We start from the raw sequence: 24,934 nt of genomic DNA, 5'->3' as shown, positions 1-24,934 counted from the left end.
TCTTTATTACGGTCCTGCAGCGGAACCCTTTCACAAGTTCTGCAGTGGCCCCCCTTCCTGCCGTCTTGGGGCCTCCCCAGGGTGGTGGAATGCCAGGGCCGGTCGCAAGTGTGACCTTTGCGATCCTGGAAGTTCACCCACTGGTGTCAGTAGTTTTTATTTTTTGGTATTTTAATTGTATTTTTTTTACCATTTTATTTTTATTTTTTTTACAATGTCACTGACTATGACTCTGTCCATTCAGAAAAGGAAGGAGCTGGTAAATTACATATTTACTGACCCCTTCCTGGCTCTCTATTGTAACACATCCCCTGCAGTAGCCAGCAGGAGAGGGAAGGGAGAACAGTGGGGGGGGGGGGGTGCACACAGGGGCCCAGAGACAGCAGAACACAAGTGAACTGGATAGGAGGAGTGGCGGGGGCAGCATACAGAGGAACCAATCTCCTCCATTTCTGCAGCTACAGGAAGAAAAAGGAGGACAGTGATTTCTCTACATGCTGCCCCCGCCCCCCTCCTATCCAGGTGTACAGGGGAGCCGCACAGGCCCCCTGGAGCATGGGGCCCGGTTGCAATTGCAACCCCTGCAACCCCTGTAGTTACGCTCGTGATGTAAGCCTAGGTTGTGCAGGAACAGCAGGCCATTTATTTGAATCGGCTGCAGTACCTGCAGGAAACGCAGGGAGAGGACCCTGGAAATCTCAGCTGCATGCGCAGGAAAATGCGCCGCGGTTTCTAAATCGCTTCCCCCCACGTCAGCAGTGCGTTTTTGCTGTGGCTGCATAGATGTGAACCTAGCCTACATCCTGGTACCTCACCTTGTGACATGCTACATAGTTACAAAGTAGAAGTGTGATCACTGGGGGGATGGGAGACTGATGATGAAATGCTTCCTTCTGCCTGCAGCAGACTGATGACATCATCTTAGCCTAGGCATGGTCACTGTACTGGGAGCTTAAAGACGGGTTGTTCATGCAAACTTGCACCTTTAGGGTCCTTTCACACGGGCGGTCCGTTTTTCATCCCATTTTTTTGCAGATGAAAAACGGACATAATGCATGTCAATGGGATTGCGGATGTCAGTGGATGACCATCCGCTGACATCCGATTTGCGTCCTTTCCTATCAGTTCCGTTTTTTGGAACGGAACAGAACCCTATTTTTCTTCCGTTTAAAAAAACGGAACGGACACAAAAACGCAGTAACCCCAATAAGTGAACAGTAGTGATCTGCTGTAATTTCTAGATACCAATCAGTGCGCAATAATAATGTGCAGTAACCTCTAGCGACCAATCAATGAGCGGTAATGATGTGCTGTAACCTCCAGCAACCAGTGAGCGGTAATGATATGCTGTAATCTTTGGCAACTAATTGCAATCGCTGCCCGATCGGCTGCATAGATTTTGAGTCTAGTTGTAATTAATTGTATGTCTCAGAGCAGATGGAAACAGAAATTGCATGGGGGTGGGGCCCAGGAAAATGTTTGCCCAGGGTCCAATCAAAATTAAAGATGGCCTTGCCCTCATGTAGAAGGGAAGTAGCATTAACCTCAAAGGAGCACAGAATCCAATGGAAAACTTGAGAGGGCGTTCCTTTGTGGAGGCAGCATGCACACAGGGAAAGCTCACTGAAGGGAAATCATAGGCTTGGAAGGCTGGCTCTGTGGATCTCACATGTTTACGCCAATTGGGGTGCATAAAAAAGGAAAGAGAAGGGGGGGCTTGTCATCTGTAGGAGGACACAAACAATCAGGAGTGTGCTAGTCCCTCTGGTCTTTTAAGTTTTTTTTCCATACCTAAACATGGCAGACCATAAGACTGGCCATACATTATACAATTTTCTTGTACAATTTTTCGTTAGATTTACCAAAACCATATATGAGGTCACACCTAAAAACGTTCAATTTGTATGCAATCAGGTCGGCCCTTACACTACATAGCTGAAGGTAAATCTAAGGAAAATTGAATAGGAAAATGATATAGTGTATGGCCAGCTTTAGGCCATATGCAGCCGAAACGCGTTAGTAGACTGTTTACGGTTAGCTGTTTCTGTATTCAATAAATATGAGAAGTCATTGCTGTGTGCAGGACGGTGTATAATAATATAATGAAGGCGGACGGGAGCCTCTGCCGAGCACCGAACTCTTTACCAACATCCTATGGACATACAAGGTAGAGCGGGTGCACATTACTTTCTGCCAGCTATCAAGCAATACGTGAGCGATCCGAAATTCCAGCAGCTCCCAACACAGCAAAGCAGTAAAACTTTATAAAACAACATAATAAAACACAAATTACCCGGCTGAAATAATAAGAATCTGTGTTTACTTACAGTGTGCAAGCGTCTCAGCGTTTCCACATACCTGGAAGGAAACAAATGAATAATCAGCGGCAGAAAATAAAACACAGGAAATCTTGTTTATTAAATGTGTCCGTGCTGCCCACAGCAGCCAATCAGAAACAAGCCTCCTCCAATGTGTTTTTGGTCACTTATATTGTTTGTAAATTTCGAAGATTATAAACTGATATTTATAAAAATTTGTAATCATCTGTATAAAATCAAAATAAAATAATAATAATACTAGTAATAATAATATGAACAACCACAATAATAATAGTAATAGTAGTAACAACAACCACAATAATAATAATATTCATACTAATAATAAAAAATAGCACTAATAAAAATGATAATACTAATAGTAATAATAGTATCAACAATCACAATAATAATAATAATAATAGTAATAATACTAGTAATAAAAATATTACAAGTAATATTATTATTATTTTTATTACTAGTATTATTTTTATTACCATTGTGAATGGTGTTACTACTATTACTGTGATTACTATTATTTTTACTAGTGATATTTTTTAATATAAGTATTATAATTATTATTATTGTGGTTGCTGTTACTACTACTATTACTATTATTATATTTACTAGTATTATTTTATTACTAGTATTATTATTGTCACAATAATAATATTAGTAATAATACTAGTAAAAAAATAATACAAGTAATATTATTTTTATTACTAGTATTATTTTTATTATTATTGTGAAAGGTGTTACTACTATTACTATTATTATTTTTACTAGTGATGATTTTTTATTATAAGTATTATTTTTATTATTATTATTATTGTTGTGGTTGCTGTTACTACTACTATTACTATTATTATTATATTTACTAGTATTAATTTTATTAATAGTATTATTATTGTTGTTGTTATTATTAACATTTTTACTAGTATTATTGTTAATACTATTAATATTATTTTTATTACTAGTAATATTATTATTTTTATTGTGGTTGTTGTTACTATTGTTATTACCCACTTAAAGCGGAGTTCAACCCAAAACTGGAACTTCCGCTCATTTGCTTCCTAACCCCTCTCCGGTGCCACTAGTAATAATACTAGTAATAATAATATGAACAACCACAATAATAATAGTAATAGTAGTAACAACAACCACAATAATAAAAATATTCATACTAATAATAAAAAAATAGCACTAATAAAAATAATAATAGTAATAGTAGTATCAACAATCACAATAATAATAATAATAGTAATAATACTAGTAATCCTCCAAGGGCATAGAGTGGAGTGGGGGCCATCTTGCCCTCACTCGACTTCCTAGGAGAGGGGATCGGATCCTTTCCCTCGCTACCGACAGCTCCAGTAGGCAGGAAAAATGACCGGGAAGTGGGGGGGGGGGGGGAAACCTCACCCACCTCCCATAAATGTGATATGTGATCCTGTGGCAAATCCGCTGCTGGGACCATTTTTATGTTAAAGCGGACCGCCCACCATGTAAAAAAAATGCCAGGGTTATGGCAGCTATATTATTATTTTTGACAACAACAATAACCAAAACAATAATAATAATATTTCTACAACATTGTTTTCTCTGGGCAATTATCTAATAGTTTTTGGGGTCTTTGAAGTGAAGAGAAGAATTTGTCAGGTGTTGCTATAAGCCTGGTTAAATAGATGTTATTATTATAATTATTCTATTATTCTATTATATATCATATTATTATTATTTTGCTACATTACAGCATGCATGGGTGATATAACAAATACATTATTAAAATATATAAAAAAATAAAAAACAAAATAAAAAAACACACACAGCTGATTTCTTTCGGACCCTTCTTCAACATTGTTTTCTCTGAGAAATTATCAAATAATTTTTGGGGTCTTTGAAGTGAAGAAAATAATTTGTCAGGTGTTGCTATAAGCCTGGGTAAATAGATGTTATTATTATAAATATTATTATTATTATTATTATTATTATATTATACTATTATATAATCATATTATCATTATTTTGCTACATTACTGCATGCATTGGTGATATAACAAATACATAATTAAAATATATAAAAAAAAAAAAAAAAAAACACACACAGCAGATTTCTTTAGGACCCTTCTGCAACATTGTTTTCTCTGAGAAATTATCAAATAGTTTTTTTGGGTCTTTGAAGTGAAGAAAATAATTTGTCAGGTGTTGCTATAAGCCTGGGTAAATATATGTTATTATTATAAATATTATTATTATTATATTATACTGTTATATAATCATATTATCATTATTTTGCTACATTACTGCATGCATTGGTGATATAACAAATACATAATTAAAATATATAAAAAAAAAAAAAAAACACACACAGCAGATTTCTTTAGGACCCTTCTGCAACATTGTTTTCTCTGAGAAATTATCAAATAGTTTTTTTTGGGTCTTTGAAGTGAAGAAAATAATTTGTCAGGTGTTGCTATAAGCCTGGGTAAATAGATGTTATTCTAATAATTATTATTATTATATTATACTATTATATAATCATATTATTATTATTTTGCTACATTACTGCATGCATTGGTGATATAGCAAATACCAATTCCGAATTGCGGCAAAAGGCGCAACGTGCGCTTGCGTGCCAATTTATTTTGAATGGCACCCCAAACGTGGCACGATTTTGCCACGGCTGTCACGCAACAAAATGCGGGTGTAAAACCGCTCCTGGCTCGGGGACAACATTTTGTCCTAAGCTTCTTTGGAATGGGCTGCCCTTTGGGCGACACGCGTTTTCCACATGAGAATTTGCGCACGCAAAATCTCCAGTGGGAACGCGAGTTCCCGCTACGCGTAGTGTGAACGAGGCCTGAAGTGCATGAGATAGAGCGGCTCATTCCAAAGGAAGGATCTGCCAACGCACCCCAACATGGCTAAAAAAGCACACGTGCCCTTTCTTCTAATCCGCTCTGAGCGGAATCCTAGAATACCGTTGTGTGTGTCTTCGTATTGCATCTTCCCTTCCATTACTTACTCTTTCTCTGAGGCGAGCAGATTCTCCACGATCGTCAGCGCTCTGGTTGGTCCGTCTCTCTAAAGCAGACAAGAATAATAGAGAATCACATTAGATTTCAGGTTATATAACTGCACAAGTGTATCATTATATCCATTCCCAGCAAAAATATTTAAATCTGACAGTTGTAGCGGCTTTTCTCCGAGACGGAAACGGCTTACTCTGATTTCACCGCACACTGTGAGCTTCTTACAATGTGCATTACAGCATGCCAAACAGAGTCTGCCCCATTTCCTGGCTGGAGGACACCCCATATCATCTAGTTCTTTCCTCCCCCAGCCTGATTGTCCCTGCCCCGTCCCATTCATTCATTGGCAGACTGGCACCCACTCATCAAGGCAGGGGCGTAACTACAGGGGTTGCAGGTGCAACCGGGCCCCATGCTCCAGGGGGCCAGTGCGGCTCCCCTGTACACCTGGATAGGAAGGGGTGGCGGGGGGCAGCATGTAGAGAAATCACTGTCCTCCTTTTTCTTCCTGTAGCTGCAGGAGGAAAATGGAGGAGATTGGTTCCTCTGTATGCTGCCCCCGCCACTCCTCCTATCCAGTTCACTTGTGTTCTGCTGTCTCTGGGCCCCTGTGTGCTCCCCCTGTGTGATCTGCCTGCAATGAGTAGAGAAGCAGAGAGATCCAGTGATGACATCACTGGATCTAAAATACAGAATGTAATAGACATGGAAAGGTTTTATTTAAAAAAATAAAATAAAAATAAAATGCTATTAGCATGTTAATGAAAGGAGGAAGCAGAATAAAATTTTTTGAGTTCTAAGTACATACACTGTAGCAATTTTAAAGTGGACCTTCACCCTCCCGACGATGATCCCGCCTCTCCACCCCTGGCCCTTTTGGGTTTTTTTTTCTTTATCATTTGTTATTTTTTTCTTTTGTTCAGGTCTTTTTTTTTTATGTTATGTCCACCCCGCCTCCCTCTGCACATCACTCACCTAAAGCGAATGATGCACACACTAGCTGTTATGCCTCCTAACCACTATGTGTGGTGCCAATTCCCCCTACTGCCCGGGCTCCCCCCACCTTGTTGGCCCCCCCACCCTGAAGTGCTGCTAGCTTCCCTCCTCTCCTCTCCCCCTGGCTGGCTGCTGCACAGGAAGTTTCAGGATGGAGAGCGGCAAAGGGGCTAGGAAATATGTAATTTACCAGCGCCCTCCTTTTCTAAATTAACACAGCGAACACACTCACTCACTCACTGTGTCCATTCACAGCCGAAGCATAGTAAACTGTCTTTACTATGCTTCAGTTTGGGAATAAACAGTAAGGCACTAAGCACAGAGCACTTCCCATTCATTCAATGTGCAGTGCAGCTGAGGCTGCAGAGAAAGGCGATGTGTGTTTGAGTTTTGGGATGCACACCCTAATGCAATAGGCTGCACACACCTATGATATCTTTGGAAATGTACGTCACACCACCCAGGAGGCGTAGGCTTTCATTGATGAACAGGAGGAGGGGGCGGGCCTATCGCGAGAAGCCCACCCGCTGAACCCGGAAGAGCCGGCGACACCCGCTGAACCCGGAAGAGACGGCGAGCCTCTTGATGATATCAGAGAGAACATGGCGGCGCGGGACGGAGCTGTGGCCAGGCATGAGATGATCTCAGCGGGTCAACGCTGGATCCACTGGATGGGTGAGTATCTGAAATGTGATATCACCATCAGGTACGGGGGGGGGGGGAATAAAATAAATGGGGAGGTCGGCCGCAGTTCCTATTTAAGTAAGAACATTCAGCAGATCTCAGGAAAATCAACACATTGTTACAGAGAATAACAAAAACCAGCGACATTCTGCAAATGTAATTCCTGAGATTTATGGCGCAGTCACAGAGTACACTGTCTGTTATTGGGAAAGTGACAGATTATACGGCTTCTCATATGGACCGCAAATTTCATTTCCTTCTTTGATGGAATCTATAAATCTACATTTTATGGCAGATAAAAAAAGGGAACAAATAATGTAAATATAGGGCGGCCATGACTGGAGGAAGTCAATACAAAAAGTTTTATTCTTGTAAATCAGAGGCAACACAACCCAATAGCATAAAGCAGTGATGGCGAACTTTGGCACCCCAGATGTTTTGGAACTACATTTCCCATGATGCTCTTGCACTCTGCAGTGTAGTTGAGCATCATGGGAAATGTAGTTCCAAAACATCTGGGGTGCCAAGGTTCACCATCACTGGCATAGAGGGTCCCAATGAGTGTGTTCTGTGCCTGAGGGTTTCTGAAAATGTTAGCTGCCTGGCTGTCATGCTCAGCGTCAGGACAAGGACATCTAAAGCCCAAGGAAAAGATGCCAAACTGCACCCCCCCCCCCCCCCCTCAAAAGATGTATGACATGTGCTAGCAAAAATTCCCCCTCCCCAAAAAACACTGAGCACTAATCTGCATGTTTCCCCCCTAAGCATACTATAAGATTCCCCCCTCCACCCAGTGCAAATCCACCACCCTGCTGAAATCTCCCCTCCCAGCACAAATCTTTGCCCCCCCCCCCCAATCCCACAAATCCCCCCAGCTCAAATGCCCCTTCGACCTAAAACAAAAATCTCCCCTTGGCACGTCGAGCATCCTCTATCACCCTATAGCCCCAGTGACTCCAGAGCATCCTATGTCACTCCATGAACAAAATGATTTCAAAGCACATTGAACATCTTGTGCCGTCCCATGACCCTAGTAACTCCAGAGTACCCTGAAAATCCAGTGTCACCCCAAAACCCCAGTGACTTCTGAGCACCTTAAGCATTCTGTGTCACCCCATGACCCCAGTGACTCCAGAGCAGCCTGAGCATCCTGTGTCACCCTATGACCTCAGAACATCCTGTATCACCCCCTGACTCCAGTGACTTCAGAGCAGTGTGTGTCACTCTATTACCCCAGTGACTCTACCTTGAGCATCCTGTGTCACCCCATGACTCCAAGACACGTTGAGCATCCTCTATCACCCTATAGGCCCAGTGGCTCCAGAGCATCTTGAGCATCCTGTGTCATCCTATGACCTCAGTGACTCCAGAGAATCCTGTGTCCCCTCATGACCACAGTGACTGCAAAGCACATTCAACATACTGTGCCACCCTATGAACCTAGTAACTCCAGAGTACCCTGAAAATCCAGTGTCACCCCAAAACCCCAGTGACTTCTGAGCACTGGCTTGAGCATTCTGTGTCACTCCATGACCCCAGTGACTCCAGAGCACACTTAGCATCCTGTGTCACCCGATGACCTCAGAACATCCTGTATCCCCCCCTGACTCCAGTGACTCTAGAGCATTCTTGTGTGTCACTCTATGACCCCAGTGACTCCTCCTTGAGCATCCTGTGTCACCCCATGACTCCAGTGACTCCAAGGCCCGTTTAGCATCCTCTATCACCCTATAGCCCCAGTGACTCCAGAGCAGTAGCGTGGGTTTTCAGCACCCGGGGCAAAGCAAGTAATTTGCGCCCCCTAACCCGACTTTGAGGTCACAAAAGTGTGAAAGGGGCCTTCAGTAATCAAGGTATAGTGTGCCCCCTTTCAATGCAGAGAGACCAGCGTGCCTCCTTTCCATGCAGAGAGACCAGCGTGCCCCCCTTCAATGCAGAGAGATCATCGTGCCCCCTTTCAATGCAGAATGACCAGGGTGCCCCCTTTCAATGCAGAATGACCAGCATGCCCCCTTTCAATGCAGAGAGACCAGCGTGCCCCCTTTCAATGCAGAATGACCAGCATGCCCCCTTTCATTGCAAAGAGACCAGCGTGCCCCCTTTCAATGCAGAATGACCAGCGTGCCCTCTTTCAATGCAGAATGACCAGCGTGCCCCCTTTCAATGCAGAATGACCAGCATGCCCCCTTTCATTGCAAAGAGACCAGCGTGCCCCCTTTCAATGCAGAATGACCAGCGTGCCCTCTTTCAATGCAGAATGACCAGCGTGCCCCCTTTCAATGCAGAATGACCAGCGTGCCCCCTTTCAATGCAGAGAGACCAGCGTGCCCCCTTTCAATGCAGAATGACCAGCGTGAGACGGCATAGGCGAGGCTTGGCTTGCAACGCCACCCCACCCTACACCAACGGACAGGTGAGGCACAGTCCAGCCCCGCCCCGACCCGCCATTTTCAGCCATAGGGCGGCCACACTGGACTTATCCCAGCCTAAAGATGGAGGCAGCCGCAGACAGTGTGTGAACTGTGTATGTCAGAGTCAGACAGACAGAGTGACACTGCGGATGCGCCCCCCCTGATGTTGCGCCCGGTGCGGCCGCCCCCCCCCCCCTGCACCCCCCACGCTACGCCACTGCTCCAGAGCATCCTGTTTCACCTCATGACCACAGTGACTCCAAAGCACATTCAACATCCTGTGCCACCCCATGAACCTAGTAACTCCAGAGTACCCTGAAAATCCAGTGTCACCCCAAAACCCCAGTGACTTCTGAGCACATTGAGCATTCTGTGTCACCCCATTATCCCAGTAAGTCCAGAGCACCCTGAGCATCCTGTGTCACCCTATGACCTCAGTGACTCCAGAGCATTCTTTGTCACTCTATGACCCCAGTGATTATATCTTGAGCATCCTGTGTCACCCCCTGACCCCAGTGACTCCAGAGCATTGTGTGTCACTCTATGACCCCCAGTGACTTCACCTTGAGTATCCTGTGTCACCCCATGACTTCAGTGACTTCAAAGCACATTGAGCATCCTCTATCACCCTAAAGCCCCAGTGACTCCAGAGCATCTTGTGTCACTCCATGACCCCTGAGCACCCTGGGCATCCTGTGTCACCTTGTGCCTCATGTATACCCCTGTGTCTCTTAGTGCATCCCAGTATGTCCTGTGTCATCCAGTTACTCTGTGCACCCAGTGTGTCTCCGTGACACTTGTGTCTCCATGTACCCTCTGGTATGTTAATGTAATCTCCTGGGCAGACTCTCCCCCAGTGTATATGGACCCATTCCCCCACGGGTAAGTAAAACAGCCTCTTCTGATACCCCTAGAAATATTGAGAATTCAAACCTTGCAGTGTGTGTCTGGGGAAAGGGGGGGGGGGGGTTGCCGCAAAGCTATTCTTTTTTTTTTTTTACAATCCCTAAGTTCAGCTTTAAATTCTATTCAGTATCTGTAGAGAAACTTATTTTACCCTATAAATGGGTAACAAATTTACTATCGTTTTCAAGTGTGGGAAAATTCCAGCTTCTGTACTACACCGGCCTGAGGATGAGAGCTCCCTCAATAGTTGTATCCTCCTCGGTATTTAGAGTAATTCTTACAGTAATGCTTTTCCTGCTCCAATGCTGTAAACCGGCCAGCTCATTTACCAGTGTCTTGGCGACTGCCCTTCCCTCCTCTGACAGTTCTCAACTAGAAGTGACCTCAGTGAGACTGGCATCACTTTGGGGTAAAAATGCACACTGGGCGCTCGGCACGTCCTCATATCCCCACAATGCTGTGTGCCAAGTTCTCGGGGAGGCCCCACTTCCACCACTTGTATACATGTAAGATAATCCTTTGATTAATATGTCCTCGTACACGGCTGTCATTGCCTGGTGGGCCATATGAGCCTCACCCCACCCCGCTCGGAACGGCAGGCAGGAAGTGGCACAATCTATACAAGTTTGACGGGACGTCAACTGACAGCGTAAACTCGAGAAAGGGAAGGCATTGGGTGTCAGCTAGATGTTCTGCCTGAAATATTCTCTATCAACGTTATATAAAAAAATAAACAAAAGTTGGATATACTTTATGAATGGCTACAATGTTTTTAGTGTTGTTTTTTTGTTGTTGGTTGGAAAGTAAGAGCTGGTTCACACTACCGAAACCTCTAAGTCGCCTCATAAGGGGCGACTTGTTAGTGCGACTTTCAGCGCGACTTAGCGCTACTTCAGCGCGACTTGTATGATAGACGACTTTGTACGACTTTGTATTTGGCCAATCAGAATATGATGTGTTGTCATTTCCTCATTGCCCACCAAAAAAAAGTTCTTAAAAATTGTCGTTTTTGATAGAGAGCCAATTATTGAAAAAATAAAAAAAAATTAATAAAAAAAATGAGATTTCTTTGGATTTAGTGTCTGGGGGGTCTAAACAGTGTACCTGTGAAGTTTCAGCTCTGTAGCATGTCCAGAACCAGAAAAAAAGATCATTTTTCTTAGAATTTTTATTAGAGCAGGGATGAGGCTCCGCTCCTGTCACACCTGAGCGTTTTTGTTTCAGGCGTTTATTGGGCATTTTTTGGGCGTCTTTGGAGGCAGGCATGACATCTGAACTTCTGTATAGGGGTATATATACACACACACACACATATATATATATACACATACACACATATAGGTGTCAAAGGAGGGTAACACCATCCCCGCAAATAATTTCAGTAGCGCAGGGATAGGGTTCCGCTCCTTTCACACCTATATGTGTGTACGTGTATATATACATATATGTGTGTGTGTATATATACCCCTACACAGAAGTTCAGATGTCATGCCTGCCTCCAAAGACGTCCACAAAAAAGCCCAATAAACGCCTGAAACAAAAATGCCCAGGTGTGAAAGGAGTGTAACCCCATCCCTGCTCTACTAATAATTCTAAGAATAATTTTCTTTTTCTTATGGCGGTCACCCTGACATGGATGAGTTCTATCACCCTTGCATAAAAGGAGCGGAGCCCCATCCCTGCTCTACTAATAATTCTAAGAAAAATTATCTTTTTCTTATGGCGGTCACCCTGACATGGATGAGTTCTGTCACCCTGGCATAGCAGTCAGAGTCAGTTCACCCTAAACCACACTACAGTCACCCTGACACTTAACACTTTCCCTACAGAAACTAGATTATTGAATCTAACTATAGTGGTATATAGTACCCTAACTACACTGCATATCCCTTTCCTCACACTAAGTGTCCACCAGTGCCACGTATCAGTGCCACGAATCAGTGTCCACCAGTGCCACTGCCCACCAGTGCCACGTATCAGTGCCACGAATCAGTGTCCACCAGTGCCACGTATCAGTGCCACTAATCAGTGTCCACCAGTGCCACATATCAGTGCCACAAATCAGTGTCAACCAGTGCCACATATCAGTGCCACCTATCAGTGTCCACCAGTGCCAGGTATCAGTGCCACGTATCAGTGCCACGAATCAGTGTCCACCAGTGCCACGTATCAGTGCCACGTATCAGTGTCCACCAGTGCCACATATCAGTGCCACGTATCAGTGCCACGAATCAGTGTCCACCAGTGCCACATATCAGTGCCACGTATCAGTGTCCACCAGTGCCACATATCAGTGCCATGTATCAGTGCCACGAATCAGTGTCCACCAGTGCCACGAATCAGTGTCCACCAGTGCCACGTATCAGTGTCCACCAGTGCCACTGCCCAGCAGTGCCACTTATCTGTGTCCACCAGTGCCACTCACACAGACCAGGCAGAGACAATGGTATATAGGAACTGTAGGCATGGCTGCAATGTGGGGAATGCCTGGTTAATTTTCCTTCTTCTTCCTGGAAAGTCAGATCACAAGTCGCTTCAAATAAGATAAGGATCCGACTTGGAGGCGACTCCCATTGAAGTCTTTTGGGACAAGTCGGATACAAGTCGCCTCAAAGTAGTACAGGACCCTTTTCTGAAGTTGGAGCGACTTCAGTAGTGCCAATTAAGACGTCTCTCATTGATTTACATTGCTTTTGTTATGTCAAGCGATTTGGGGCGACTTGAGGGCACACAAGTCGCCTCACAAGTCGCGGCAGTGTGAATGGACTCTAATGGTCCACACATTTTTTTTGTTTTGTTCCTGTGCTCACAACAGCAATGGGAAATTTCTGCCTCTCAGATAAGTAACCACTGAAACCAATTATCTTTTTAGATATCTGTAGAGGAGGATTCTTACCAGGTTTGACGGGAAGTCAACTGAGAGCGTCAACGTAAACTCAAGAAGTAAGGTATTGGGTGTCGGCTTGATGTTCTGCCTGAAATGTTCTCTATTAACTACATACAGAAAAATAAACAGAAATTCAATGTACGGTATGAATCACTACAATGTTTACTAGTGTCTGCTATTTTTATTGGAAAATAATGTCCACATGATTTTTGGGCCTATGCTCTCAACAAAAGCCTACTAGGAGTACACATACTCCCATAGCTCTCTACTGTCCATTATTTGGATAGACTGTCCCTCTTCTGCTCCAACCAACTCCGTATGTGTTTCCTTTCTTCTCAGTTGTCTCTCTTTTTGTTCTGATGTCTAGACCTCTGTAAAAAAAAAAAAGTGTTCTACAATAAACCTTTACCAACCTCTAAATTAGCCTTTCTCAACTAAGGTTCCTCTAGAGAGTTCCATAAGAAATTAAAAATGTCTGCCTCTTGGATAAGTAACCACTGTCACCAATTATCTCTTTAGATATCTGTAAAGGAGGATTCTTCCCAGGTTTGACAAGATGTAAACTCTAGAAATAAGGTATTGTGTGTAAGCTTGATGTTCTGCCTAAAATGTTCTCTATACAGAGAACAAATACACAGAAATGAGATATCACCAGCGTCTGCTTGTTGTGGTTTTGGGCCTGTGCTCCCAACAAAAGCCTACTAGGAGCACACATACTCCTATAGCTCCCACCTGTTCCTCATTTGAATGGACTGTCCCTCTTCTGGAACCAAATCCCTCTGTTCTTCTTTACTTTTAAGTCGTCCCTCTTTTTTTGCCTGATGTATAGACCTCTACAAAAAAAAAAAGTGTCCTACTACAGTAAACCTTTAATCCATCTTCTAAATCAGCCTTTCTCAACTAGGGTTCCTCCACAGATTGCTAGGAGTTCCTTGAGAAATTAGAAATGTCTGCCTCTCAGATACCCACTAAATTAATTTTTATAGGGTTGCACCGATACTGGATTTTTATTGGAGAGTACTTGACCGAAAGTATTGTTGCTCGTACTCCCTGATAAAAACTGATATACTGGATTTTTATCGGAGAGTACTTCACCAAAAGTATCGGTACTCGTACTTGCCGATAAAAACTGATATACTGGATTTTTATTGACGAGTACTGATACTTTCGGTCAAGTACTCGCCGATACCAGTGGTGTATTTTGGTTTTGTGCTGCCCTAGGCAAGACTAAAATTGGGCGCCCCCCCCCCCCTTCCCCATGTAAATTTGCCCCACTCTTTTTTTAACGGATGTGACTCCCTCCAAAATTGAAGGACTACAAGTCCCAGAATGAACTCCTGAGATATCACGAGAGGGGGGGGGGTGAGAGGGGGTGGGAGAGAGAGAGAGGGGTGGGTGAGGGAGAGAGAGAGAGGGGGGTGGGTGAGGGAGGGAGGGGGGATTAGAGAGAGAGAGAGGGTGGGTGAGGGAGAGAGAGGTGGGGGATAAAAGTGGGGGGTGAGAGAGAGAGGGGGTTGAGAGAAAGAGAGAGAGGGGTATCAGAGAGTGAGAGGATGAGAAAGGGGGGGTGAGGGAGAGAGATAGGGGTGAGAGATAGAGGGGGGATGATAGAGAGAGGGGGGATGATAGAGAGAGGGGGGATGAGAGAGAGCGAGAGAGGGGGTGAAAGAGAGAGTGGGGGTGAGAGTGAGAGAGGTGGGGATGAAAGAGGGGGGTGAGAGAGAGAGGGGGATGATAGAGAGAGCGAGAGGGGGGGATGAAATAGAGAGAGAGGGTGGGTGAGGGAGAGAGAGGTGGGGGATAAAAGTGGGGGGTGAGAGAGAGAGGGGGTTGAGAGAAAGAGAGAGAGGGGGTATCAGAGAGTGAGAGGATGAGAGAGAGGGGGGGTGAGAGAGAGAGAGAGTGATAGAGGGGGGATGAGAGAGAGAGATAGGGGTGAGAGAGAGAGGGGGGATGATAGAGAGAGGGGGTGAGAGAGAACGAGAGAGGGGGGTGAAAGAGAGAGAGGGGGTGAGAGTGAGAGAGGTGGGGGATGAAAGAGGGGGGTGAGAGAGAGAAGGGTGAGAGAAAGAGAGAGAGGGGGGATGATAGAGAGAGCGAGAGAGGGGGGTGAGAGAGAGAGATGGGGGGTGAGAGAGAGCGTGAGAGGGGGATGAGAGAGAGCGAGAGAGAGGGGGGATGAGAGAGAGAGAGGGGGATGAGAGAGAGAGAGGGGGATGAGAGAGAGAGGGGATTAGAGAGGGGGATGAGAAAGAGAGAGAGCGAGAGAGAGGGGGATGAGAGAGAGAGAGGGGGGGTGAGAGAGACAGGGGGGATGAGAGAGGGGGGATGAGAGAGAGAGGGGGGATTGAGAGAGAAAGAGAAAAGGGTGAGAGAGAGAGAGAGAGAAGGGGTGAGAGAGAGAGGGGGGGTGTGAGAGAGAGGGGGAGGCGAGAGAGAGGGGGGGTGAGAGAGGCGGCTCTAGCAACCAGTGGCCAATAGAGTCTCAGGTGGAGGGGGGCGGCTTTTTTGCATGCCCCCCTGCAAAGTGCTGCCCTAAGCCTGGGCTGTGTTGGCCTAGGCCAAAATACAGCACTGGCCGATACTGAGTACTGATACTTTGCGGTGTGATTTTTTTCGTCCATACAAAATGAATGGGCGCAAATCGCAATGCAAAGAATCGCATGCGATTTGAACAGGCTTGTCGTAGTGATTTCAGCCTGGGTTTACAAAGGAGCAGTGTGGGAAACCGGACAAATTCGGACAGGTAGTGCATTGCATTCCTGTTCAAATGGCATGCAATTCTTTGCAGTGCAATTTGCGCTCATTCCTTTTGTATGGACGCAAATCACACCTCAAAGTATTGGTTTCGGGTATCAGGAGCATTTTCACGAGTACTTGTGAAAATACTCAGTATCGGCACTGATTCCAGTATCAGTGCATTCCTATATTTTTAGATATCTGGAAGGGAAGGAGAAGAGGGGGGTAATTCTTCCCAGGTTAGACAGGAAGTCAACTGACAGCTTCCATGTAAACTCCAGAAGAGGAAGGCATTGGGTGTCAGCTGAATGTCCTGCCTGAAATGTTCTCTATCAACTTCAAATAGAAAAATAAACAGAAATGAGATTTACTGTATGAGTGGCTACAATGTTTACCAGTATCTGATTTCTAGCTGTTGGACACCATAATAATGGTCAATACCTTTTTGGGCCTGCGCTCACAACAGAAGCCTACTAGGAGCATGCATACTCCCCAGAGCTCCAAACTGTCCCTCATTTGGTGGGACCATCCCTCTTTCCATCTTAGTCTAGCTGCGGGCGGAGGGAACAGATGTCCCATTCACAGGGCTGTCTTTAACGCTGGGCAAAAGGGGCAGCTTCCCCGGGCCTAGTCATTGTTGCGGGGCCCAAAGCAGCTGCCCCTTAAGCGCGCACTGCCCGCGAAAAGTTGATAGGTGAATTTGGGAGGGCCCAAGAAAATGTTTGCCCAGGGTCTAATTGATATTAAAGATGGCCCTGCCCATCCAGCCTCGCTGCTGGCAGCCAATCAAACTCTATGCAAGGCTGACAACTGCTGTAACTGGACTGTACACCAAGCGCTAGGGCAATAAGCGCCCAGGGACACAAGCCTTCTGCATTCTGGGCATTTGTTCCTGGGTGCATTCGGGCCAAAATGCAAGCAAGCCGAGCCAAATATTTCACATTTTGACTGCTTGGTCCGGAGCACCTGCTGCTATTTTTCTGCACCCTGGTTCCTATGTTTTCCTGCATAGTTGAGCCTCGCTTAGCCTGGTTTCTTGGTTGGAGGTATGGGTTTTTGGCCGCAATTCTTCCATGAAGACCACTTCTGGCCAGAATTCTCCGGAACAATAGATGGTTGTACCCGAGTACCACTGGTTAAACACCAGTTCTGTGCTCATGTCACTGCTGGGCATCTCCTGATGTGAAAGGGAAGTAAGCATGATGTGTCCTTCATCTGCTGCATTAGGTTTGCTTGGCCGACCACTGCGTCTACGGCCCTCACCCTTGTCCGTTTCTTTGTGCGTCTTCAAGCAAGCTCGAACAGCACATCTTGAAACCCCGGTCTGTTTTGACATCTTTGCCTGGAAGAGACCTTGCTGATGCAGTAACTACCTTGCGTCTTGTTGCTGTGCTCAGTCTTGCCATGGTGTATGACCTGTGACATGAAACTGTCTTCCACAACCTCACCTTGTTAGCAGAGTTTGGCTGTTCCTCACCCAGTTTTAAGCCTCCTATACAGTCATTTCTGTTTCAGTTAATGACTCTGTTTCAACCTACATGTGAAATTGATGATCATTAGCACCTGCTTGGTATAATTGGTTTAATCATACACCTGACTCTAATGCACCCCTTTCATCCGCTGACTGGTGCCCCCTGTGTGTGCCCCTTTCCCCCGCAGCTCTTCAGGCTTCCCTCCTCTCCTGCCGGAAGCTGCTGTGGGCATACAGGGATGTTTCAGGATGGAGAGTGGAGGATGGATGGGGCCAGTAAATATGTCATTTACTGGTCCCCTCTATTCTTGAATGAGCACAGTGAGTGATCGGTACCAATCACTCCTGTGTCCATTTATCACTGAAGCATTCAGTTTGTGAATAAGCAGGAAGCCTTGGAGTGCTTCCTATTCATTCATCTGTGCAGCTGAGGCTACAGAGAAACAAACCGATTTCTCTATGTCCTCAATCACTTTCGGCCGGGGGAAGGGGGCCTTGTCAGGTAGGCTGTATGGGGTCCCGTGATTTCTGCTGTCTAAAGGTGCCCCCTGTGCTCCTTCATCCAGAGCAGGGGGGGCACTCTAATACAGGAGGTGTGTTACTGGCCAGATCACCAGGTGAAAACAAAGGGGAAAAAGCCTAAAAAAAAAGGAAAACAAATGTAGCCACCACATCTAATGATTGGTAAGGTGCAATATATGACATTTTTGGTTTGGGGTTTGTTACGACTGTAATGGTAAGACATTTCCTGTGGTACCCCCCCCCCCCCCCCGGGGCAGATTAGTAAGTAATGGATATGGCTGGAGGAGACGGCGGCATTTACTGATCTATAGATGAAGCAATTATAAGGGTCAGCAGAGACAATTATAGACGCTTTTATATGGGGGAGCCGCAGTGTTATAGGAATTGTTTTTTGACCATAGAGGTCATAGGGCAGAGACAGATGAAATATAACAAAACTAGGAACTCAATAAAAAATTGCAATTATGGATCATAAAAAGAAAAACGTCAAATCAATCCTTCTCCCCAAAGAAGCTTCCAATCTTAAATCATACCGGACTTATCTACCAATTAAATTGGACCCATGCTCAGTGTTGTGTAAGATTCATTCTTCCAGGTATTTATAACCTCTCACAGAGATCACAGGACTCCCCCCCCCCCCTGACAATGCCTTTATCTGCTTTCCTCTCCAGAAGCACGCTGCCATGTTTGTTCAGGCATCATCCAGGGTCACCATCTACTTCTTGGACTTAGTTGCCGGCTCAGAGATGACACAATCATGTAAATCTCATGGCTGTGTTCACAAATAGCGCTCATAAATGCGTGTGCAATATTCTGCTTTTGCAGCATTTTATAAGCCACATAAAGCGGTAGTATACTCCGCTTTTTAGTTTTTACCTACAGGTAAGCCTATAATAAGACCTATAATAAGACTTACCTGTAGGTAAAATTAATATCTCCTAAACCTGCATGGATGAGGACATATTCACCCTGCATGCAGCCGATGACACCAACGGCACATGCGCTCTGAAGGTCCGGCGTATCTTGCCGAACCTTCAGAGCTCCTTGCCAGCAAGTGAAGTCCCACGTGCATGCGTGGGAGTGATGTCATCACAGCCCTGGCCACTCACAGTGCCGGAGCTGCCGAACCCGGAAGAGACGCTGAGGGGACATGTCAGCTGTCTCAGCGGTGTCCGTGCGACCGTGTGGGGGGGGCTTCGTTCTAAGGTAAGTACTTCATAATATGCTAGTATGCGATGCATACTAGCACATTATGCCATTGTCCTTTGCCATTGCCATTATTTTTTTTTTTGGGGATACAACCGCTTTAAGCTGCTTTTCAGGCACTCAGAGGAGCTAAGCGAACGCATAATTCATAATTTTGCGCACGTTCAAGAAATACTCAGGTGTAGCTAAACCCACCAATCACTGACCAAAGCTCAGTCCACTGGATTAGTACATTTTCCCTTTGGAGGAATGGATACTTCAAGAGCCTGTACAAGTAGAACAATACGATTTAGGTAATAAATACCAACTGCGTGCGTTCCACGGGGGACAGGAAGTGACGTCGTTGGTTGGACAAAACGCGTTTCGCCCCTCCCCGAGGGCATCATCAAAGGACATCCAGCTGTCAGAAGTGGGATTCAAACCCACGCCTCGAGGGGGAGACTGTGACCTGAACACAGCACCTTGGACCGCTCGGCCATCCTAACCTGGAATTTCCTTTGATGATGATGCCCTTTCCGTTTTTTGTCCAACCAACGACGTCACTTCCTGTCCCCCGTGGAACGCACGCTACCAGCGGTGAACCCGGAGGAGCCTCTGATATTGCTATATGCCTGTGTTTTCTGTGAATCTTGTAAGTGATTTTTATTCTACGCAATAAATGTTTTTTTACTGTACTTCACTATGGATATTATTTATTTAATTGAGTCCAAAGGTCACTAAAGTCACCCCAAGACCCACAATTGGTGGGACCCCGATTTAATTGTTTAGCGGGCTGGATTCCATCTCACCAGACACAAGCTTGGTTGACCCCCAGACTCACCTGACAAAAGCTTGGTTAACCCCCAGACTCACCCGACACAAGCTTGGTTGACCCCCAGACTCACCAGACACAAGCTTGGTTGACCCCCAGACTCACCAGACACAAGCTTGGTTGACCCCCAGACTCACCAGACACAAGCTTGGTTAACCCCCAGACTCACCAGACAAAAGCTTGGTTAACCCCCAGACTCACCAGACACAAGCTTGGTTGACCCCCAGACTCACCAGACACAAGCTTGGTTGACCCCCAGACTCACTAGACACAAGCTTGGTTGACCCCCAGACTCACCAGACACAAGCTTGGTTGACCCCCAAACTCACCAGACACAAGCTTGGGTGACCCCCAGACTCACCAGACACAAACTTGGTTGACCCCCCCAGAATGAAAAGCTGCAGGTCTATTGGAGTTTTGGAGCCCTTGAGCACTTTATATATTTTGAAAGACTTTTTTTATTCATGGCACATTTGTTGTTATGTGATGTATACATTTTTGGGGAAGCGCTATAATATGGTGATTGCAACTACAAAGTTATTTCACCACCATTAAAATATTTGGTCCATGTTACAAGGCGTGGTCACGATTTAGGCCCCGTGGCACAAACAAGATGTGCTATCAACAGGACTTCCATCTGCTGGCAGGAAATGTTACCGCGTTGTTGGGATATTTTTGTCCTTGCTATTTTTTACCTTTTTTTTTTCCTCTCATCGTATTTACAAACAGCGGTGCAGGCATCGACGCCCCGGCGAGGGTGAAAAACATTTCATTCTATTCCGCCCATTGTCTGTGTTTTGACTGCGCGGTTTACAACCCTACAGAGGGCTCTGGCCGGTGGGGGCACCGTATGATGGAGGGAGGGCGAGGGCCCGGCTGGGCTCCCGAGGATATTTCTGTTTATCAGCTGCAGACAGAAGGGGCGGGGAGCCAACGTGAGGTATTAAAAATAGGACTTTCGGCCACCCTTTCGCTGTCAGAGTTAATGCAGGTTTGTTCGATAAGGCAAGGAGGAAAGTGCAGTCACCTTGAGAGCCAACCAGAAATAACCTTCAGCTGTCGTTTTCACCAATGCAGGTCAAACGTGGCATTTTATGGCATTTTGTGTTGCAATACATGAGGTTGAGCTGAGCTGGGTTGGGATGCAAAAGTAGAGTACATTTATACCTTGTACCCTGGAAATTTTGGTATAGAACTTATCAGATGTGAGGAATCTTGGAGTTGGGGGGGGGGGGGGGTTAGGGGGGTCAGCTTACCAGACAACAAACCAGACCTTGGTGGAAAACCCAAACACAACCAACTAACCCTGTGGGGCACACACAAACACAACCAACACAACCAACCAGACCTTGGGGGCACACAAAAACACAACCAACTAGCCCTTGGTGGAAAACTTAAACACAACCAACTAACCCTGTGGGGCACACACAAACACAACCAACCAGCACTAGGTGGAAAACTGAAAAACCACCAACTAGCCCTGGAGGGCACACAAAGCCAATTTTCCTAGGAGGCAAACACAACTTGGGTGGGGCAACCACAAACCTAACCAAGTAGACCTTGGGGGTCAAACACTCATTAGCCCCAGGTGGGCAAAGGACAAAATGTAAATAACAAAGGGCAAACTCAAGCAAAAGCAATTAGCCCTGTGGGTACACACAAGGACAACCAATCAGACCTTGGGGCAAACACAGCCTACCATCCCTGGGGAAGGGTTGGGCACAAACAAACACAACAAACGCAACCAACCAGATCTTGGTGGAAAACACAAATACAATCAACTAGCCTGGGGAAGCAAACACAACCACCTAGCCCTTGGGAGCAAACGCAGCCAACCAGCCCTGGGAGGCAAACACAATTAACTAGCCTAGTCCTTGGGGGCCAAACACCAACACAAAACATTAGCACCAGGGGCTAATGCAGACACAACCAAACAGTCCTGGGTGGCAAACACAGCCAACTAGCCCTGGGAAGGCAATTAACCCTGGAGGGCAAATAAAAACACAACCAATGACCCCTGGGGGAGCAAATGCAAACACAGCCAACCAGTCCGGGGGGGCAAACACATTTAACTAGTTCTGGGGAAGGTGAAAGGCAAGCACAACCAAGTAGCTTTCAGGCACAAACACAATCAACCAGACCTCGGGGGCACACACAAACACAACCAACTAAACCTTGATGGAAAACACAACCAACTAGACCTTGATGGGAAAACACAAACACAACCAACTAGACCTTGATAGAAAACACAACCAACTAGCCCTGAGGGGCTAACACAGCCAATTATCTTCAGGAAGCAAACACAACTAAATAGTCCTGGGGGCAAATACAAACACAACCAACAGGCCCTTGGGGGACAAACATCAACACAAACCATTAGCCCGAGGGGCAAATGCAAACACAACCAAGGAGCCCTGGATGGGCAAACACAAAAAACTAACCCTGGAGGGCAAATAAAAACACAACCAATGAGACTTTGGTGGCAAATGCAAACACAGCCAACCAGCCCTGGGGGCAAACACCAACTAGCTCTGGGGAAGTCCACATAGCCCTCAGGCGCATGCAAAGATAATTAACCCTGGAGGGCAAATAAAAAAACAACCAATGAGACTTTGGTGGCAAATGCAAACACAACCAACCAGCCCTGGGGGCAAACACTAACTAGCTCGGGGGAAGGAAAAAGGCAAGTACGCCCAACTAGCCCTCAGGCGCATGCAAAGACAATTAGCCCTGGGGGGCAAACATCAACACAACCCATTAGCCCGAGGAGCAAATGCAAACACAACCAAGGAGCCCTGGATAAGCAAACACAAACAATTAACCCCGGAGAGCAAATAAAAACACAACCAATGAGACTTGGTGGCAAATGCAAACACAGCCAACCAGCCCTAGGGACAAACACCAACTAGCTCTTGGGAAGGAAAAAGGCAAGCACGTCCAACTAGCCCTCAGGCGCATGCAAAGACAATTAGCCCTGGAGGCAAACACCAACTAGCTCTGGGGAAGGAAAAAGCCAAGCAAGTCCAAATTGCCCTCAGGCGCATGCAAAGATAATTAACCCTGGAGGGCAAATAAAAACACAACCAATGAGACTTTGGTGGCAAATGCAAACACAGCCAACCAGCCCTGGGGGCAAACACTAACTAGCTCGGGGGAAGGAAAAAGGCAAGTACGCCCAACTAGCCCTCAGGCGCATGCAAAGACAATTAGCGCTGGGGGACAAACACAAGCACAATTAACCACCCCTGGGGGGCAAACACAGACACAAGCGATTAGTCTCAGAGGGGAAACACAACCATCTAGTCCTTTGATGGTATCACATCTTCCACCATCAGCTTTCTTTGCGGCTTTCGGCATTCAGTTACATGACATCTCATCTACAAAGGGAGTTGGTTCTGAAGGACTTCCCTATGCCAGACGTTGCGTTCTCCAGAATGAATGTGTGGCGGGTGCCTATAACACCCAGCAGGATGTACAGCTTTGATCTATGTCTGAATGGTGTAATACCTCCCCTCAGGGCTACCAGCCCAACATATTTTACTAGCGTTGGCCCAAGAAACAAATACCCCTTAACCAAACCTCTGACGCTGATGCCCATATTTTTGTTCTACCGGCCAGAAAATTGGGTTTGTGAAACCCTTCAACATCCGCAGGGCTGAAAGTTGCCCGCGTGTGATATACGGAAAAGTGTCGATGGCAGATGTCACACCTGCTGGCATGGAAGATAATCTGACTTTAGCTTTCTGCCACTATATATAAATATCGGAGGAAGAAAAAGGCGACGCAGGCATTAACCTACGCAAAGCCCGCGGACTGCTGACTCGGCCATTGTAATATAATAACATTGTGACAGCTCGTGTGAAGGATGGCTGGCAGCTCCGTGTAAGCAGACGGTGTGATGGAAGCCATCTATTATTCATGGCTGGACATGGAGAGACTGCCAGACAGCACCGCGCCGATCTCCCCCGGTACATTGTAAGTTATGAGTCTTGAGAAGCAGGAGGCACGAAAGAGCAAAAGGATGAAGGACAGAGACCGACAGAGGGAAGTCAATGGAGTAGAAGATCTATTGCTGGTAGAGAGAAATGAAGAAATGGGAGTGGTTTCATTATTATCAATCATCTGTGCAGCTGCGGAGCACTAATAGGGAAAGCTGCTTGGCCTGCATCCCTTTGGACGTGTTCCTATTGGGAGAATCTCACCAAAAATGCCAGAAATCTGACTTGTATTTTAGCTCAGACTTCTGGGAAAATTGGCGAGCCAATCACACAAGCAGGAAATTATGTTTCTGGGGGGCGCTATGTATATATTCTGTGTACAGAACAGCTCCTAATCGCCATATTGCATTTTCAGAAAATTACAGAGCTGCAGATTAATAAGGAAAGGTCATTTTTTAATAACATTCAATTACAATATGATTTGTGTCGCAATTGTACTGTAATATTTTTTTTTATTTTATTATTTTTTTTTTAAGTGGAGTTATCTTTTAAAGCCCTTTGCACCCTTAAAAACCATGTTAACCACTTGCCGACCGCCTGCTGCAGATATACTGCGGCAGGCTGGCTCAGCTGCGCAAACCGCTATGCAACCGATCGCTGCTGCAGGTCCCATGGATCGGCTTCCCCACTTCCTAATGGGGGCGGCCAAATGCCCCAGGTTTGTGGGAACACTCCTGGGGGTGCTTGGCCGCCCCTATTAGGAAGCGGGGAAGCCGATCCATGGGACCGGCGGCAGCGATCGCCGTCGGGCACCCACGAATGCTCCCCACTGAGCGAGAACAACGGTCTGCTGTTGTAAACACAGCAGACCGTTGTTCTCTCTAGAATGAACACAGAGAGCCTGTGATCCTTCTATATAGGATCACAGGTCTCTGTGTTGATTCCACAAGTCCCTCCCCCATACAGTTAGAAAACACCACCTAGGCTCACACTTAATATTTTGGTTTTGTGCTGCC

General features: G+C 45.8%; 1 protein-coding gene across 1 annotated transcript in view; it reads right to left on the bottom strand.

The window, feature by feature from the left end:
• Nucleotides 1-24,934, bottom strand: part of FGD5 (FYVE, RhoGEF and PH domain containing 5) — a 247,396-nt gene that overhangs the window by 150,491 nt on the left and 71,971 nt on the right. The window contains exons 4-5 of the mRNA XM_082265544.1: nt 5,341-5,399; nt 2,328-2,358 (exon numbers count right to left, since the gene is read on the bottom strand). Of these exons, the coding sequence (XP_082121670.1) occupies nt 2,328-2,358; nt 5,341-5,399 (90 nt within the window). The remainder of the gene's footprint in view (nt 1-2,327; nt 2,359-5,340; nt 5,400-24,934) is intronic.

Source organism: Pelophylax lessonae (genome assembly GCF_965119305.1).
Source record: "Pelophylax lessonae genome assembly, chromosome: 8".
Taxonomy (NCBI): domain Eukaryota; kingdom Metazoa; phylum Chordata; class Amphibia; order Anura; family Ranidae; genus Pelophylax; species Pelophylax lessonae.
The sequence above is the reverse complement of the archived record's forward strand: the minus strand, read 5'-3'. Positions and strand labels throughout refer to the sequence as shown.